General features: G+C 49.4%; 4 protein-coding genes across 4 annotated transcripts; 3 read left to right on the forward strand and 1 right to left on the reverse strand.

Moving 5' to 3' along the window:
- Positions 1-4,967: 4,967 nt before the first annotated feature.
- On the forward strand, positions 4,968-6,882 carry JDV02_005711 (uncharacterized protein; the record flags this gene model as incomplete). Its single annotated transcript, XM_047987028.1, has 3 exons — positions 4,968-5,004; positions 5,076-5,789; positions 5,850-6,882. 3 exons carry the CDS (start codon positions 4,968-4,970, stop codon positions 6,827-6,829), a joined length of 1,731 nt encoding a protein of 576 aa, XP_047843012.1. The 3' UTR covers positions 6,830-6,882.
- A 3,407-nt stretch (positions 6,883-10,289) lies between these two features.
- Positions 10,290-10,599, reverse strand: JDV02_005712 (uncharacterized protein; the record flags this gene model as incomplete). The annotated part of the gene is made up of 1 exon (XM_047987029.1): positions 10,290-10,599. A coding segment is annotated over one exon (310 nt), but the record flags the coding sequence as incomplete, so codon positions are not given.
- Positions 10,600-11,749: 1,150 nt separating this feature from the next.
- JDV02_005713 (uncharacterized protein) lies at positions 11,750-12,887 on the forward strand (the record flags this gene model as incomplete). Its single annotated transcript, XM_047987030.1, has 3 exons — positions 11,750-11,959; positions 12,026-12,358; positions 12,414-12,887. 3 exons carry the CDS (start codon positions 11,750-11,752, stop codon positions 12,885-12,887), a joined length of 1,017 nt encoding a protein of 338 aa, XP_047843014.1.
- Positions 12,888-14,295: 1,408 nt separating this feature from the next.
- Positions 14,296-16,323, forward strand: JDV02_005714 (uncharacterized protein; the record flags this gene model as incomplete). The annotated part of the gene is made up of 1 exon (XM_047987031.1): positions 14,296-16,323. One exon carries the CDS (start codon positions 14,296-14,298, stop codon positions 16,321-16,323), a length of 2,028 nt encoding a protein of 675 aa, XP_047843015.1.
- Between the last annotated feature and the right edge of the window lie 437 nt (positions 16,324-16,760).

Genomic DNA, 16,760 nt, shown 5'->3' on the forward strand with positions numbered 1-16,760 from the left:
TTATACTATAAGTAAACCTTCTTAATATAATCTATTATATATAATATATAATTAAAGGTATATATATAGTCTATATAAGATAGCTATTTATTTTTAATAGAGTAGATATACTATATTTTCCTTAAAACTAAGGGAATCTCTTTTAGTTTTAATATAAAATCTACTTTAAAAGAAGTTACTTAATTATTATTACCTTTATACCGTAGTATAAATAGCTATAGCGGGCATACTTTATAATATATAGCTAAATAGACTATTAAGTTAATATTATAAACTTTAAAATCTATAATATCTTTTAGACTTATATTTATATTAAAGTTATATAGGAGGGCTTAAAATTAAGTCTATTCCTAAAGGTAATACTAGATTAATAGCTTAATACGCTCTTTAATCGCTATATTACTTAATTGCCTTTTTAATTTAGTATTATATATATAATAATAATACTTATTTTAAAATACCTTTATTATATCGTCTTAAAAGGTCTTTTTAGTATTTTTAAGATCCTTTTATAATTAATTATATTTACTTAATCTCCTTAAATATATATATAATAAAGCTATATTCTTACTATATCTATATAGCTATATATTTAACTTATATTATAAGGCTAACTATAATTAAGTTACGCTTAAGTTTATTTAACTTAATTTTAAGAATCTTTTTAAGTACTTTTAGGTTATATCGGATATTTATATAAGTAAAAGTATATATTAAGCTATTAATATATAAATCCCTCTCTAGGAATATATCTTATATATTAAAACTAACTTAATAGTTTAGGTATATATTTATTAAATAGCTAATTAATAAGTTATATTTTATAACTTAGTCTATAATAAGATTAAGCATAACTATAAGTAAGGTATTTATATTATTATAATATAGGTAATATAATATTTACTTTTATTTTAATCGTAAATTAAATCTAACCCTAACCCTATATACTCCTTTAGTCTTTAATTATATAGGTAGCTACTTTTAGCTATAGGGCGGCGTTATTTAGACGTCGATTTAACTAAAGGGGTAGGATATTATTGCCGTAATAAAAGGCATAGCGGAAGATAGCGCTTAAGACGCTAGCGTTAGTATACTAATAGGACTAGGGCCCCAGGGGGGGGGGGGGGGGGGAAGGGGCAGGCGCCCTAGCGGTTATAGCTACTAAAGGCAGTATTAAAAGGAGCTATTTTTAATAACTAGAACTAAGATACTTAACTTTATTATATAATCTTTTTAAGTCTAAGGCTTAAATATAAGAGATATAGCTAATATATAAGATATAAAGTAATTAAATATCTATAAGATATTTCGCTTTTTTATTATCTTACTTATAGCTTTAATATTAAATATTATTATTATAAACGATATTATTATATATATCTCTATAATAGAGAATAGTTTACTTAAATAAATATACTTTTTTATAAAAAAGGGAATAAATATTTTTAGTTAAAGATAAGATAAAGCTTATTAAACTACCGCTTTTAAATAAACTTATTTAGTCTTATAAAATATCTCTTATTTAAGTCCTATTAGCTAAGACTAGAATTATATAGCTTATAGTAATAAAGATCTTTTTACCTTAATAAAGCGCGTATATTAGAATCGATATAAGCATTTATAGGGGTATAAATCGGCTATAGATGACTATACTATATAGCCTAGTTTCTCTTTATGATCTACTTATAATAGCTAAGTAAAGACGAAGTATCTTATTAATATAGCCGTTAAGATATATAGCGCTCGTTAAAGAAGCATATAGTAGAGATAGCTTGCCTATTCTAATAGCGTCTAATTCTTTCTATAGGGCCGCTAACTTATCTGTGTAAGTACCGAGTAGACATAGGAGAGCACTAAGAACCGAAGCGGTAGAGTCGCTGCCCGACACGACCGCCAGTTCGCAATCAAGAAGCAAACTCTAACCTCTTATGCCCGACACCTCCGCACTCGCGTAGTCATCTTCCAGGAGATAGCTAAAGAGGTCGTGACCCGAGGTTAAACTCTTCAGTACGTATCAGCCCGATATTTGCGGGCTATTTAAAGACTACCTACTTACCTTCTTTCTTTCCTCTACTTCTTCGATACACCACTACATCCAGTCTTTCACCGTAGATCGGAAAAAGGGCAGGTTGCGAAAGAGTATTGTTGCCCAAGGCGCCCATAGCATCAGTCCCCTAAGGTACTTATTGGACCTAAGCTATGTGAACGCGCTGTGTGTTGAGCCTTACTGTAGCATATTAAAAGATCTTCCGAAAGCAAACAAGCCTATTGCCTCAAAAGTCATCCGATGTAGGAGCTCAGTAATCTCCACCGCTTGCCCCACGGTAGATAAAAGACAACAAAGGAGCTATTCGCAGCATTGCCGAACATCGCCTTCATGTACCAACATAGCTACACAGACTTGTTAGCAGACGCTCGTAGATATATATGAGTTTATAGCATAGCTTACCAGTAGGGCTAAAGGCCTTCTGCCAAACCCGTTTCTATCGCTGGTGAAAGGTCCTATCCCTTATCATGAGCAGAGACTGGCTTGGGTGATGCAGGTCAAAAGAGGGGCCTCGGTCATATTTGGCAACGCCTCGGATAGCGTTGGGATCATTGACCGATATCTCACGAGGCCCTCAACGCGGTCATTTAGCCTTTGGGTCAAGCGGCTGAAAACAACAAGAACATACTGATGCGAACGAAGCGCCGTGAATCTTGTGCATTTTTTGCACTTCAAGATGCCATTTGCGGTCCACGGCCGCGACCTTGATCCATCTTGATATACTCAGTCTCGCGGATATGCGTCCTGGAAAGTTTCTCAATGGATGTTTGAGCAGGCGATATGCCGCAATCGACGCACATAGCGACGAGACGTAGCACGAGCAAACTTGAATGACCACGACAGCAATGCTGTTGAGACTCGCAGCCAAACACGACAATACGAGGACAAGCGGTGCAGTGCCGAAACAATGGAACAGGATTGGCGCGTGTTTGTCCCATTCTCCTCGTACGAATATCGCATAATGAGATAGAACGCCTGCAAACGAGCTGAGAGCGAGGACACCTGAGGACATCTTGGGATACGTCGCTTGACCCGACTTCCGCGTAGACGGGGCGGCCAATGTTAGATCCAAAGGCCACTGCCGGTACAAATGAAGCCCGATTCCAGGGAGGTGGGTGGTATTGACGTTGCCCTCTTGACCGGGTACGTGTCACAACGCAATCTGCATTGATGCCTCAGCCACAGGCAGTTTTTTCTGTTTCAGTGCCCTTACAGTGGCGATGCACAAGAGTTTATCGCTCTGCATTGTGCTGCGTGTTGTCTCGGCTGTTCCCGTTTGTGGCTGCGGAACAAGCACGGCGCAGTCTGCGCTGGGGGCTATCAGGGTTTGGGAAGCCCATTACCACGGCTTGGATCGCCATTTTGGCATTGAGACCGCAGATTGGATGCTTTTTCGAGGACAGTGACTGGAGAGATGCGCAAATTTCGACCGTACAATATATGCACCTCCTGTTGGAAGCCACCATCGTCACTTACTGCAATATGCGAAAGTACGACAAGAGCCACAGGGTCGCGATTGCCGATGTGTCTCCATTACACGGAAGTTTGGATCATACAGGCGACTTCAGCTGACCACACTTCGTACATATGCGTGTTCTTCGAGCGCCCCCAAACCGTTATATTGATCTCCATCTCGAGCCGCGAGCACCGTCGACCTACGGCCCCGGGGTGTGAAGGCCGGTGTAATGGGAGAATGATACTTCGACCCGAAGCATCAAGCGCCAGGCAAGCTGCACATATTACTCAATCACCTCTGCGTGGCTGATGCTGAAGCCTGCACGTGTACTAGAGGGAACCCCGTCGACATTGAACGTGTCCGCCCCTGGTTCTTGGGCACTCGATGAATCGCAGGAGGCCTATGAGGTGTAAGTAGCGGTAGCCAGCGGTAGCCAAGAAAACTGAAGGTGAAAGAAACCGCAGGCACAAGTCAGCTCACAGGTCATGTCTAAGGCTGAAGGAGGGTGCCGGTGTGACTTTGCCTGCACCGCCAAGAACATGAAGCTAATCGACACGCTTCATGTTCTGGAATCGGACCCTTCGCTAGAGACAATATAGCCTGCGCTATTGTGACCGAATGGCACTATGCAGCACGTGTGGATCGGAGTCCTGGGTTCGCACCCAATTCGTTATACCAGTACGAATAGATAGGAAGCTCGTTGGGCGCCGATGACTTTATATTTAGCAGCAGATGACTTGCCACCGCCCGGCATGCCATCAAGCGTATTACTCCCCCCCACTACCGAAGTGTCTCGTCTACTGGAGAGTTGACCGTCTCTGTCGTCGGAGTTACGCACGTCGTGCATTAGACCGACGGCTGCGTCGCCGTTGAGATCCGGTAGTTGGGCAGTGCAACCAACTCCGCCCTGGTTAGGCTTGCTCTCTGCCTCGCCGCAATCCCCGCATCAATTGCGTGTAGTCTTAATCTGGAGGCGCTTCGCCTCAGATAGACCATTCCGCCTAGACACCCGACGCAAAAAACGTCCAAGACGATTCGTTGTACCAGCTGGCGCGGTGGAGTTGTCGCTGTAATCAGTCCTCGGATGGCGCGGGGGATATGGAATCAGCATGTAAGCTGTCCGAAACTATGCTTAAACCTTCCACCGCTGTTCAACAGCCACGAGCGTCGTGCTCAAACCGAAATGGTGCTTTTCTTAGTTGTGAGGGTGATCATGGAAATGCCATCAAAAGTGCTGTGCAGAATATCCTAAAAAGCTGCAGCTCCCCGCCAACCTTCACATGCGATCTGCAACGCTGATACAACATTCCTCGGCCGGAACGTCCCTGGGCCCAGCCAATATCACTGCTCAACGTGTTTCACTCGACCTCTTCTGCAAGCACTGACCCCACATTCCCACCCGTTGTATCGGCTCCGCGCGAGCCAAGGCCAACGGCATTCTCGAGACTCGAGCGAGTATCAAGAATGGAATCGTCAACGTTTGACTTTATAGTGGTGGGCGGTAAATATCCCCCTGCCTCGTCTCCTCGGATCACAGGTAGTTCATCTAACCATGTATTGTCTCACGCGCAGGAGGTCCAGCGGGATGCGCCGTGGCAGCGGGCGTTGCGAACACCGCCAAGAAGCCCAAAGTGCTGCTCATTGAAGCCGGCGGCGACAACGGCGACAAGACGCTCCGGGTCGACGGCCAAAGATGGATCACCGTCGCGAACCAGGAGATGAACTGGGGCTACAAGACGACGCCCCAGGAGCACTGCGACGGCCGCGAGCTCGACTACTTCCGCGGCAAGGGGCTCGGTGGCTCCAGCGCCGTCAACTTTGGCGTCTTCACGGTCGGCGCGCGCGACGACTACGCCGAGTGGGTACGCATCGTCGGCGACGACTCGTTTGGCTGGGACAGGATCCAGGGCCGACTGAAGAGGCTCGAGACGTTTCACAACGACCTTCCTCGGGACCTGCAGGGCAAATATGCCAGTCCAAGGGCAGAGGACCATGGCACGTCTGGACCCCTGCACACCGGATATGCTGCAGAGTGCGAGAAGGACCTGCCGCCGATGCTCGATGTTTTCCAGGAAGCTGGCTTCCATTTGAACCCAGATCACAACTCGGGCAATCCGATCGGCATGTCTATGCTCATCAACTCGTGCGCCAAGGGTCTGCGTTCTACAGGCCAAGACCTGCTTCAGCCTCGGCCAGAGAACCTCACCGTCATCAGCTCGTCACCCGTGCAACGGATCATTCTGGAAGGAAATAAGGCCGTAGGTGTTGAGTCGAACGGCAAACGATGTAAGTTTTTGCCGATGCTTCTGGACAGATGCTTTTAACACGTCGGCTCACATCCTGCAGACCTCGCGTCGAAGGAAGTCATTCTCTCGGCCGGGTCCTTGGATAGCCCAAAGATTCTCATGCACTCCGGCATCGGCCCCGAAGGACAGCTGCAAGAGTATGGAATACCCGTCGCCAAGCATGCAGCCGCCGTGGGCCAGGGTCTGCGAGACCACCAATTCTGCCCGCTCGCCTTCACTCGCGTGGAGGGCGACACCGACCGCGCCGAGTTCTACGGGGACCAAAAGGTCATGGATGGCGCAATGGAGCAATGGAAGAAGGACCAGACGGGCCCCTGGTCCAAGTTTGCCTGTCAGCTAGGAGTCGGCTACTTCAAGCTGGACAAGCTCACGGCGTCGGACGAGTTCAAGGCGCTCCCGGCCGAGGAGCAGGCCTTTCTAACCAAGGAGACGATTCCTCACTGGGAGATCATCACGCACGCTCCGATCCATTGGTTCTCGCCCGACTTTCCCCAAGACTGCCTCAACGCGTCCGCCTTCATCGTGTTTTACTACAACGCCCAGGCTCGGGGAGAGGTGACGCTGCAGTCCAAAGACCCCAACGTGCCGCTCAAGATGGACCCCAAGTTCCTCGCGACGCCGTTTGACCGGCGCGTGGCCATTGAGGCGCTCCGCGAGGCCCTGCGGGTGGCCAAGCAGGACAGCTACGCCAAGAACAGCGTGGCTATGATCGCGGGGCCGAAGAGCGACTCGGACGAGGACCTGTTGGCGCACTGGAGACAGACCATCTCGTCCAGCTGGCACATGACGGGCACGATCAAGATGGGCAAGGGCGGGGACGCCGACGCTGCTGTGGACGCTGACTTCCGGTTCATCGGCATTGATAACCTCCGGGTGGCGGACATGAGTGTGGTTCCTGTCCTGCCCAGCGGCCACACCCAAGCTGTTGCCTACCTCACGGGCGTGACTTGTGCGGAGAAGATTGTTGAAGAGTATGGGCTCGCCTGGGCGGGCAATGAGGTGACTACGAAGAAGATGTAGTCGGTGTAGTACAGAACAGTGGCGTACAGTATACGTTGATGCAAAGAGGTGAGGATGAGCCAGCGCGGGAGTAGTACAGCCAAATAGTTGATACTGAAAATTGAAGACCTTGCGAATTCGCGGGCACACGGCCGTCGGTTACACATTCCGCCTTTGACAAGTCCCGAGCACTGAATTTGATGGGCATGCCTGTGTGGCTGGACCCTGTACGAAGTAGCCCGTGGTAGCGTCTCATATGCACATGCAGTGACGTCTGGTAGCAGAACCACCCCGTCTTTCCGCCTCTAGGGTCCAAATACGCAATACAAAAAGCAAAGATAAACAAATGTTATTAACGAGCCATCTCAGCTCGCCTCGGCCTCTCGCACTATCTGGTGTAATGAGGTGAGACGGCTCGCGCGTGTGACCAAAAGTGCAGCTCACGCAGTTCGTTGAATCAAGGGTTCAGGCATGGTATCTCGTTGACTGGTGTACTGTAAAAGTCATGAACTCTTTATTAATCCATGCTGAAAGACATCTCAACGGTTCACTAATTAGGCACTGCGTATGGCGGTCGCCGCGAAGAAAGCATGGCATTCGAGGTCGAGGCCCCAAACCTTTAAGATTCGGTGCAAGCAAGCATTCCGAGCCGGGTGGCGAACAGGTAACGGCCCCCAGGCCAGTAGTACATAAGCTCAAGTAAACAGTCTCTTATCTCAGTGCAATGCCTGCCAGTGGATAACTTGCACGAACTCCCACAGCCCCAAGCCCACCCGGAGCATGCCACGGGATAGCGCCCCACGTCGCTGTCTATGCTTCCGCCCGAAACAAAGTCTCAGTCGAGGGATTTCGCTGCTCGGTGACACTTAGCCGAGCCAACCGCCGTCGTCTCATATTGTTTGTGTCTTCATTGTCTCGAACAGGTTACTATAGGTTGTGCAAAAGTTCGTAGCAGTGATATAATAGAGTGCCCTCATTGCTCGTTTTGCCGATATTTTCACTTAACCCTCATCTCTGGCCAATACCTCACTATAAGTCTGCCCGCCACATTCAATTCCAAAACTCATCGCTACGACTCCGCTCAACATGAATATTTCCGCGGTCATCTCTTTTCTTGCCCTTGCTGGCCTCAGCCTTGCCTCCCCCACGGGGCAGCAGGAGAAGCGCGCCACTTGTGCGACATGTCGGCAAGGATGTCTTCGTACTGACACGGGCGAATGCTATCCAAACTGGCCTCAGTCGGTTTGCGACATCTACCTCAGTGTAAGACGCCATTGCTCACATGGAGCACCAAACAGAGGCCCTTGGCTTGCTAATCGGTTGTCGCGTATAGCAAGGCTGGCAGTGGTGCCCATAATCGTGCATACTGGCAATATGGAAAGTTTATGTTGGAGACGATGGGTGACAACGACATTGACGTTGTCCATCGATTCAGCCGACGAGAACATGGGCTCAGGACGGGGCGATACCCAATCGACTTATTCTTGGTCTACCTAGACTCTGTAGACGGAAAGAAAGGTCCATTTTAAGTCTCAGAAGGCTTAACGTGACTGGATTCCATACAGCCCATTTCGTGTCATTTTTTCCGTCATTGACAGTCCCTCAAGCCGACATGGATCAATGCAAGCAGGGTGTTCCGATGCGACTGCGCAGAGTCGCGGCTCAGGGCCAGATGTATTATATTAGTTCCACGGCTACTGCCGCTGACAGGCCCGCGAAGGACATTTTGTATTTGTTGTTGGGTAAGTCTACTGAAAATCGGCAGTGTGTCTGTTAGAGTAAACTACGCACACGACTGCCTACAGTAGTCTGACATATGCGTCGTTGCCCCTACTGGTATAGGAGGGTGGTCTAAAGCCTCTACACCCGGACTTGGGTCATCGGCTCTCCAGAAGTCTTTGACTCCGAAAAATTGCTCCAGGATGTCTCGTTTCCTTGGCTTCAGCGATACGGTTCGCGGTATCTGCTCTCCGTCTTGTACGATGCGTAGGAGACATGGGAGCATGTACGGGGGTAACGTCTCCGATAAATCGGCTCTGATGCGAGTCAATGATACCTCTGCTCGAGGCAAAATCCTGCTGCTCAGGCAAATGAGAGCTCCACAGAGGTGTCTTGCCTCTTGGTCAGGGACTCCAAGAATATATGCTTCAGAGACATATGGGAGAGCCGTCAGCGCACCCTCAACCTCCAGGGCTGGTATTTTACAATGGTGAAAGCGTATATCTACAAACTCGGTCAGAAATTCTGGCAACTGCATGTCACAATTATATATCTGGAGTCCTTGGAAAACGTACAGTCGGAGTTTGCTCGACCGTCAAATATGAACTCGCCATCGATGATGTGCGCAAGGTCCCCGGTTCGCAAGAAGCCGTTCTCGTCGAATGCGGCTTTTGTGGCTTCTTCGTCCGCCAGATAACTAGCCAAATACCTGAATTAGCACCTCACCGGACAGCCGCTCGCCGAGTCCTATTGCGTTGTTACATGATAGGGGCACGTACCGGCTGAGCATGGCCGTATGTTTCACCAGGATTTCGCCATGGTCTTCCTCTGAGAGCTTGACGTCCACTCCTGCCACTGGGAACCCAAGGGAACACTGGACAGAGCAAATGTGGGGTTAGCCGATGGGTAAGCCGAGGCTTGGGTTGGCCCTATATTCCGTACCTCGTTGTTGACTGACTCTCGACAGTCCGTTTGCAGAGCAATAGCTCCAATTTCCGTCGAGGCATAGACACTCACAAAAGGCTTGCCACAGAGGTCTGTCCAGAATTGACGTGTTCTTCTTGAAACCAAGGCGCCACCTATTGTGATTTTGTCCAGGTTCTTGAAGCCATCGAGGTACTCCTGAAGCTCGCTGTCTGAGATGTGAGACAGCTCGTCCATATATATCTCTTCTAGCTGTCGAAGCAACCCCGGGGCGAAACACATGTATGTGATACGATGGTTCTTCAGTGTATCCCATATTGCTCTCGCGCCGGCTCCTTCTTTCAATATGTGGGTTTGCATGCCGCTCAAAACGGGCTGAAGCAGATTTGCTAGGCCCCCCATCCAATTCGGTGGTCGACAGCTGATAGTTGCACTGTTGTGCTCAGCCATGCTCTGCAATGCAAGGCATTGCTTAGGCAGCACCGCAGCCTTGGGGATACCGGTCGTGCCCGAGGTAAAGATGACCAGACCAGGACTTCGTGGGTCAATCTGTAGAGATTCGCTGATTGAAACGTTGAGGTGATGCAGAGGCGGCGCATCACTGGAAATGAGGACAACGGTAACACATAAGGCCGAATCCTCAGTCTGCCCCATGCACTTGCCGATGCTGTCGGCTTGGTTGTGATGTGATTGATCGGCTAGCAGGCCGATCGCGTTGGCTTTTAATAGTATGACTTGTATCTCGTGCGAACGAGTACCGGAAGCTATCAGCACACATTTTGTTCAGCGCTGTCATTATTGCTGTGTACCAAAAGTACGAGATGTGATGTTTACCCACCCAAAGGTATGCAAGCTCCTCCAATGGCCCGGATGGCGAAGAAACCGACGATAAATTCGTACCCGCTGTTAGCCAGAATAATCACATACGGGCGGCTTTTCTGCACAAGGCCCTCGCTATCCAGCGCTGCCGGTGGCAAACGGGTCCGAAGGAGATTTCGCGTTTGGATAACATCTCCCAGTAGATCTGCGTATGTTTTGTCGAAGCCGTATCCATCGTGGATCATAGGTTCTGTCGTCCGCCTTACCACTTTGAGTAGCTGGACCAGCATTGGGTCATTCGGGATGATGTTACTTGCGGTAGAGGCCATGGTTGGTTACAGTCTGTCTCTATGCGAGACTCATGCTCAGCTTGTGCTGCGTCTTGCCGCGTAGGCGGCGAAGGGTGCAATCTACAATGGGTTTAATGGACTGTTTGCGCGAGTACGGGCAATCAAAGCCAACCCAAATTCGGGTGCTGAAAGCAGCTACAATAAAGACTAGCCACGACTTGCCACGTACATCTAGTGGAGCACGCGTTGACGTGTCTTTCTGAGCTTCAGTAGCGCATGCATGCGACCCTGTCTTTATTTTTTGCAAGACATCACATGCATCTACGTGTCAGACATACGGTGTGGTAATAAGTCTTTTAGACCAACAAGGGTACTTTTAAGTCGTTTATAATCTCGTAATATAAACCGTTATGATATAACTGGTCTCTGCTTGATGTTCTTAGGTCACCCCAGTTTTTTACGTGAGATAGCTGCATGTCCGATATTCATTGCCACGGTGCGGAGGCTCCGCTATGCCCTGCTCGGGTAACTTCTATATATCGAACCTTATATAATGAGTATGTAGTATAAGGAGGTTACTCCTGTATGTATTTATCAGGCATATAGATGGTACAATACAGTACTGGAGTCTCTGTGAAACATGGGAGTTAAACCAACATCAGCTACAAACGGCAGCGGGACACCGTCCCGTTTACCAGTCCTACCTTCCGCTTCTATGCCCAAAGACATGCTGTTGATGAAAGGGCATCTCTGGAGCAAGTGGTCAGAAAGAGCACCGCTGATGAACGATACGTAATCAAACATGAATGTCACAAAGCTGAAATATGACCAGAGGTTTGCTCGTATTGCACTGTTTTACTGCATGGTGAGGCGTTGTGGCGGGCTGTAGTGAGACAGGTGCGTGGCATGGCGCTTTTCAAAAGCAGGACAGCTGGCACAGAACTGGCCCTTTGCAAAACCCCAGGTGGCCCAAAATCGGCCTTGAGCGTGACCGCTTTGCGTCTCAACTACGTACCTCCACCTGCGCCCGATACGAATTGAAGCGAATCTTTTCCAACTTTTCACTACTGATGCCCACCCTTCGGTATAAAACTATAGACATAGGAACTTTATGATATATAGTAGGCTGGTCCTTAACGATACATTCTACGCCAAGAGCAAGAAGCGCCTCTCACACTCAACTCACAACATGACGGTCTCCAAGAGCTATACGCAGTCACGCAAGATTAAAATACAATGGCCTCAGCTAGACACCACAGTTACCGCAGTGCTGGACGATCAATTAAACCCCCGTCTCGTGGATCTGCTCTTCGAGCATTTACCGTATCGCTCTCTTCAGAACCATGCCTTGGTCTCTGGCAACCACCTATACCACCTTGTACCATCCGAACGACTTATCGTATGTTATCAAAAGTCAAATTTGAACAGTCCCTAGCATATAAGTGCGCCTAACGGGTCTTTCTAGTACACCAAGGCAGATTATAAGGTTCCAGACCGGACCACGGAGCCGGATGGGACTTTATTCCTTTCCGGTTTGCAGCACCTGGCTGTCAAGTATGGCCCTCTGTCAGAATATTTGCCAGCCGCGCCTTGTGGCCACATCGTCCCCGAGGACATGAGCCGCCTACGAGAAGTCGGGAACTCGGTGTGGAAAGCTTGTAAAGACTCAAAACAGGTGATTGAGGTTGTCGTGTGGGACGCCTCACAGCCCCAACCGACAGATCCCATTCCCTTGGCTACCGAAAGGACGGGTTCTTCCGCGGAAGTAAAAGAGCTAGTTGAGGAAATCCATGCCGAGGTACGTTTATTAGCTCTACACGTATTCTACAATAACTCGTGCTGAACCTCTCTAGACCAAAAAGTCATGGTCTGGAATATCGGACGACCTTCTTAAGGTACATCAGGGCCGGGGACCTTCAGGCGCGGGCTCTAAGGAGTCTTACTTTGCCACTATGTTGTTCATTAACGGCGAAATCCGGCCGCTTGGCTATAACGTGTTGAACAATATACTCAAAATTGCAGCAACACAGCCGCAGTTCGATCTACAGCACCTCGTAACCCTCTACGATATTTTCGTCTCCGTACCATCCGAGTTTGTTGGATACGCCGGCGCAACGTTCCTTTACGCAACGTTTCGGAAGGTCGCCAGGCTCATAGAAACAAGGGTCCTAGCTAATAGCGACCTAGAAGAGGCTCGCGAGGATTTCCTAGCCATGGTCAGTGCTTTTGCTCGCTATGTCAATCTGCTAAACGCCCAAAATCTGCATTTATTTCCCTGGAAACACACCAAGGAATATCCCTTGCTTCCAGAGTCTCAGCGGGTTTAACCATCATAGGAATGGTGCCAGAGGCGGCGAAAACTAGGCATACTAAATTTTTATTGTTAACATTTATATTATTTAAGTATATAGTTATATGGGAACTATTAATTTAATACCTCTAATATTATTCTTTCGAGATAAGATACATATTGACCTTAGTATAATATATATTACTTAAGCGTGAATTTCATATCTTTACACTCTAAAAAAAAGATATAGCTAAGCTACCTTATAATCATACGTAGCGGCACGCAACGAGATACCACTTTACCATCCAAGTTATGAGCCGCAGGGCGGTTTCGTGGTTTGGTCACCATGCGCAGTTAAAGTCTGGCTTGAGTCTCTCTCTACTGACGACGACCGCCTTTTCCTCCCCGCCTGGCCTTGGGCTTTAGAGTGTGCAGCCTGGACGGCGCTCTCTCGCGAGTTTGTGTCGAGCTATACGATTCGCGCTCCCGGGACCCGAGGGAAATAGAATAGCGGGGGGAAGGGGAATGTCGCCTTGCTGCCTTTCTTCGAAATGGGAACCTAGTACGGATATGTCGTTGGTATCGGCATGGTTGGACCTATCGTCGTGTGGTTTGAGCGCTGCCTGGCGGTGGTCGATCTGCCCGCTTAGATCGTCGAGCCGGCGCTACCAGCCCGGGATGTTGTTGGTGAGGTTCTTGAGGGCGTCCATGGCCGTCTCGTGTGGCTCCATTGTCCGGTGCTCAAGGGAGGTATGGAACACACTGACTACAGAGCGGACACGAGGAGGACTATGGAGAGCATCTCCGCGGTGATGTCGTCGTCAGTTTAACAATGGACACCTAGCTATCATCAAGGGAGACCAATATCCCGGTCATCAATCAGGCAACTCGGACTTCTCCTCTACGGTCCCATGACAAACTGTAGGCCCTATATTACGTCATCTACTCAACTATCTCCTCTCGGCAAGAAGTCACCAGGAGGACGATGTTGCAGGGATGTCTGGTAATTAGACGGTACTAATCGAGTTTTTCAATTGGGACTAAGGAAGCTAGATCCCTGCTGCTCAGCTCACCTTTTAATATCATCGCATAAGATTAGACCACAAGACGTTCTACAGCCGTTACGCGGCTCCTCGTCTTCCAATATAATGATTGAGTAAGCCATTCCGCATAATATAAATTTTTTTGAGCTCACGCGCATTTAAATTCCCGTGGGGAGAGTAGTGAGCTCACGCGCATAAGTGAGGCTACAAGACGCATGAATGACGCTATGCTTTATAGGTCGTCCTGGCTAGGGATGCAGGACCCTAGGTAATTACGTTAACGATCGTTCATGGTTAAAAAGTGCCGAGAGGAATGATATGAGATGCGTTACGCTTAGACATCGCACCTGCAGATTTCGAAAAACCTCTGCGTTCCGTCTCAGCCGCTATTACGGACTCATTATGAAGCCCAAGTATCTTGTGTTCTTACTGTCAGGCCTTTTGGCCTCTGCTGCGGAAGACCCGGGGCGTGGTCCCGGGGCGGCCAACGGTGCAAACGGCGGCACCTTCACACCGGAGGATAGCGGTCCGGGTGGTGAGCTTACAGGTTTTGAGGAAGCCACACCCAAAAAGGGGCCAGGCCTACCACCAGGCCACGAAGCTCCGGAGTCAGATGGTGCCAACTTTTGGAACCCATCGAACTGGCGGGGTGCCGAGAAGATTGACGCAAAGGCGGCGTCTGAAATTCCGACTCCTAAGAATGAGGGGAGTGCCAAAGGCTTCCTTTACTCTCCACGACCTGCAAATCAAGAGCTCGGTGACGTCTTTGACAACGGCCTAAAGCGCACTCAGCTTGCTGTCGAAGCCAAGCCCGTTGGCATCAAGGAGACGCATTTTGTCCAGCTCACCGGCTCGGCGCAAGTAGCATATAAAGGCTCGATCAGGCCCGGCACGCCGGCCTACTTTCTCAAGATCTCGCCACAGAATCTTGAGGATGGGTACTACCTCCCCAGCAGCCATCCCGAGTTCACCGAAGCCAAGAAATACACGTTCCTTACGCCGGGGAATGTCCCCAGAGAGAGCATCGTCGGCGCTTGGAAAGTCCGCGCTCGGGACTTGGAGGCGCCCCAGCTCGAGTGGGTGCCCAATCCTCACTATTCATGCCTCGACAAGATCAAAGACTTTTGCACCAAGCCGCGTGAGCAGTGGCGCGTCAAAACCCGATCTAGCTGCTTTCCAAGAATGTTCAAAAGAGGCGTCGGCGCCGGTTTTGAGCCATGCCTGGAACCGCTTGAGGAGACGGCAAGTGAAGGCGCCGCCGCCGAGGGCGCCGCCGAAGTCGCAGTGGAATCGTTCGTCAAGGACGTATCGCAGCCAGCACTACAGAAGGAGGAACTTGAGAAAATCGCCGACGACTTCGCGGAGTCGCTGTTCCAACGCTGGGTGGCCAAGTACGGGTTCAAAAACATGAAGTCTCTCGACGGGGTGCCGGTTAAGGACCTCTATCCTAAGTTCCGGGCACAGATGAAGGGCTACAAGACTCTCTACATGAAACCAAGCAAAGCATCCCCGGGCATGGGCATTGTAGCTGTTGTGGGCGTGGGGTTCTGGGTCAAGGATGTCGTCGACGCCTTTAAAAGGGACCTCCCCTGGGAAGAGAAGGCTGCGGTCGCTACATCCATCGTGCCGATTGTGGGGTGTGCAACGAGATTTGCCGCTGATGGCGCCGCCGATGGGAGCAGCTTTGACGTGGCCAAGATTGCTGACACGCAAGCTTGCGTTGCTGCCGACACCCTACTTCTCAGCCCCGCGTGGCCGCTTGGCCTGGCTATACACGGTGTACGAAACCTCGTCAAAACGATACCCGCCGCCCTCAAGATGCAGGCTGAATGGGACAAGCTGAGAAGTGCCGAAGGCCTGAAGCAGCGCTACAAGGAAGAATGGTCCTCGATCCGTAATCAGATACTGAACTCAACGACGATCCACTTGACCGAGCTTCAGGTAGATCGAAACATAACCATTTCTCGTCTGTCGGATCTCATGGTGGCAGCAGAGGCGGGTGGCATCCTCAAAGCTGGCCAAGTCAGCAACACTACAGATCAGGCAGCGCGACAGAGACTGCTGGAAGACGAGGAATTCCCCGGTCGCCAGGAGCTCGAGAAAGTCATATGCGACAAGTTTACGAATCGGACGAGTACAGTTCGCATCGACCTGGACCAGTCGAGACAAGCTATCAATCATCGAATCGCTACCGAGCGACGCAAATTTATGCGGAACTTCATAGGGCACTATACGACATTCCTCGTGGACAATATACCCAGGGGGGCCTATAATATTCCACCGAGGGAGAAGTACGTTCAAAAACTTAGAAATCACGTTAAAGATGTGGCGACAGAGATGGATAAAACAGTGCGTGAAGGCGAAGTCGGCCTAGAGGATATTGATAAAGTGATGAGAATCCCTCCAATTCCTCCTACCTGTATGGAGTAGCACTATATTGGGCTCACACTCGAGGCCACGGCTTGCGGGGGGGGCGGGGGGGCGCGACGGCAAGGACTCGGATAATGGAGACAAGAGGCTCCTAGCTCACTCTTGACGGACTCTAGGAAGCTTGTCCTGGACGCGCAGTTCTTGCAAGATCCAAGATCCATCCTGCGCCAATTCACATATCGTGACGTGATAATGTGCATAACCAGACGCATATCCCCATACATGTACCCCTGCCTGCACGCCTACTGTCGTGCACCCACTATGAGTGCAACGCTGAAAATTATTCCAATTGGCAGATGCGTCCGTAATGGCGTCACAACCTCTGCAAGAAAGCGGGAGGGTTATAATAGTCGGTCGTTGTTATTCGGCGGGTGAGTGCATCATTACAGTATAGTTGTTGGCTGGTATCAATTAGACCACACAACCATGACCGTGTG

This window comes from Purpureocillium takamizusanense, chromosome 5 (assembly GCF_022605165.1).
Source record: "Purpureocillium takamizusanense chromosome 5, complete sequence".
Taxonomy (NCBI): domain Eukaryota; kingdom Fungi; phylum Ascomycota; class Sordariomycetes; order Hypocreales; family Ophiocordycipitaceae; genus Purpureocillium; species Purpureocillium takamizusanense.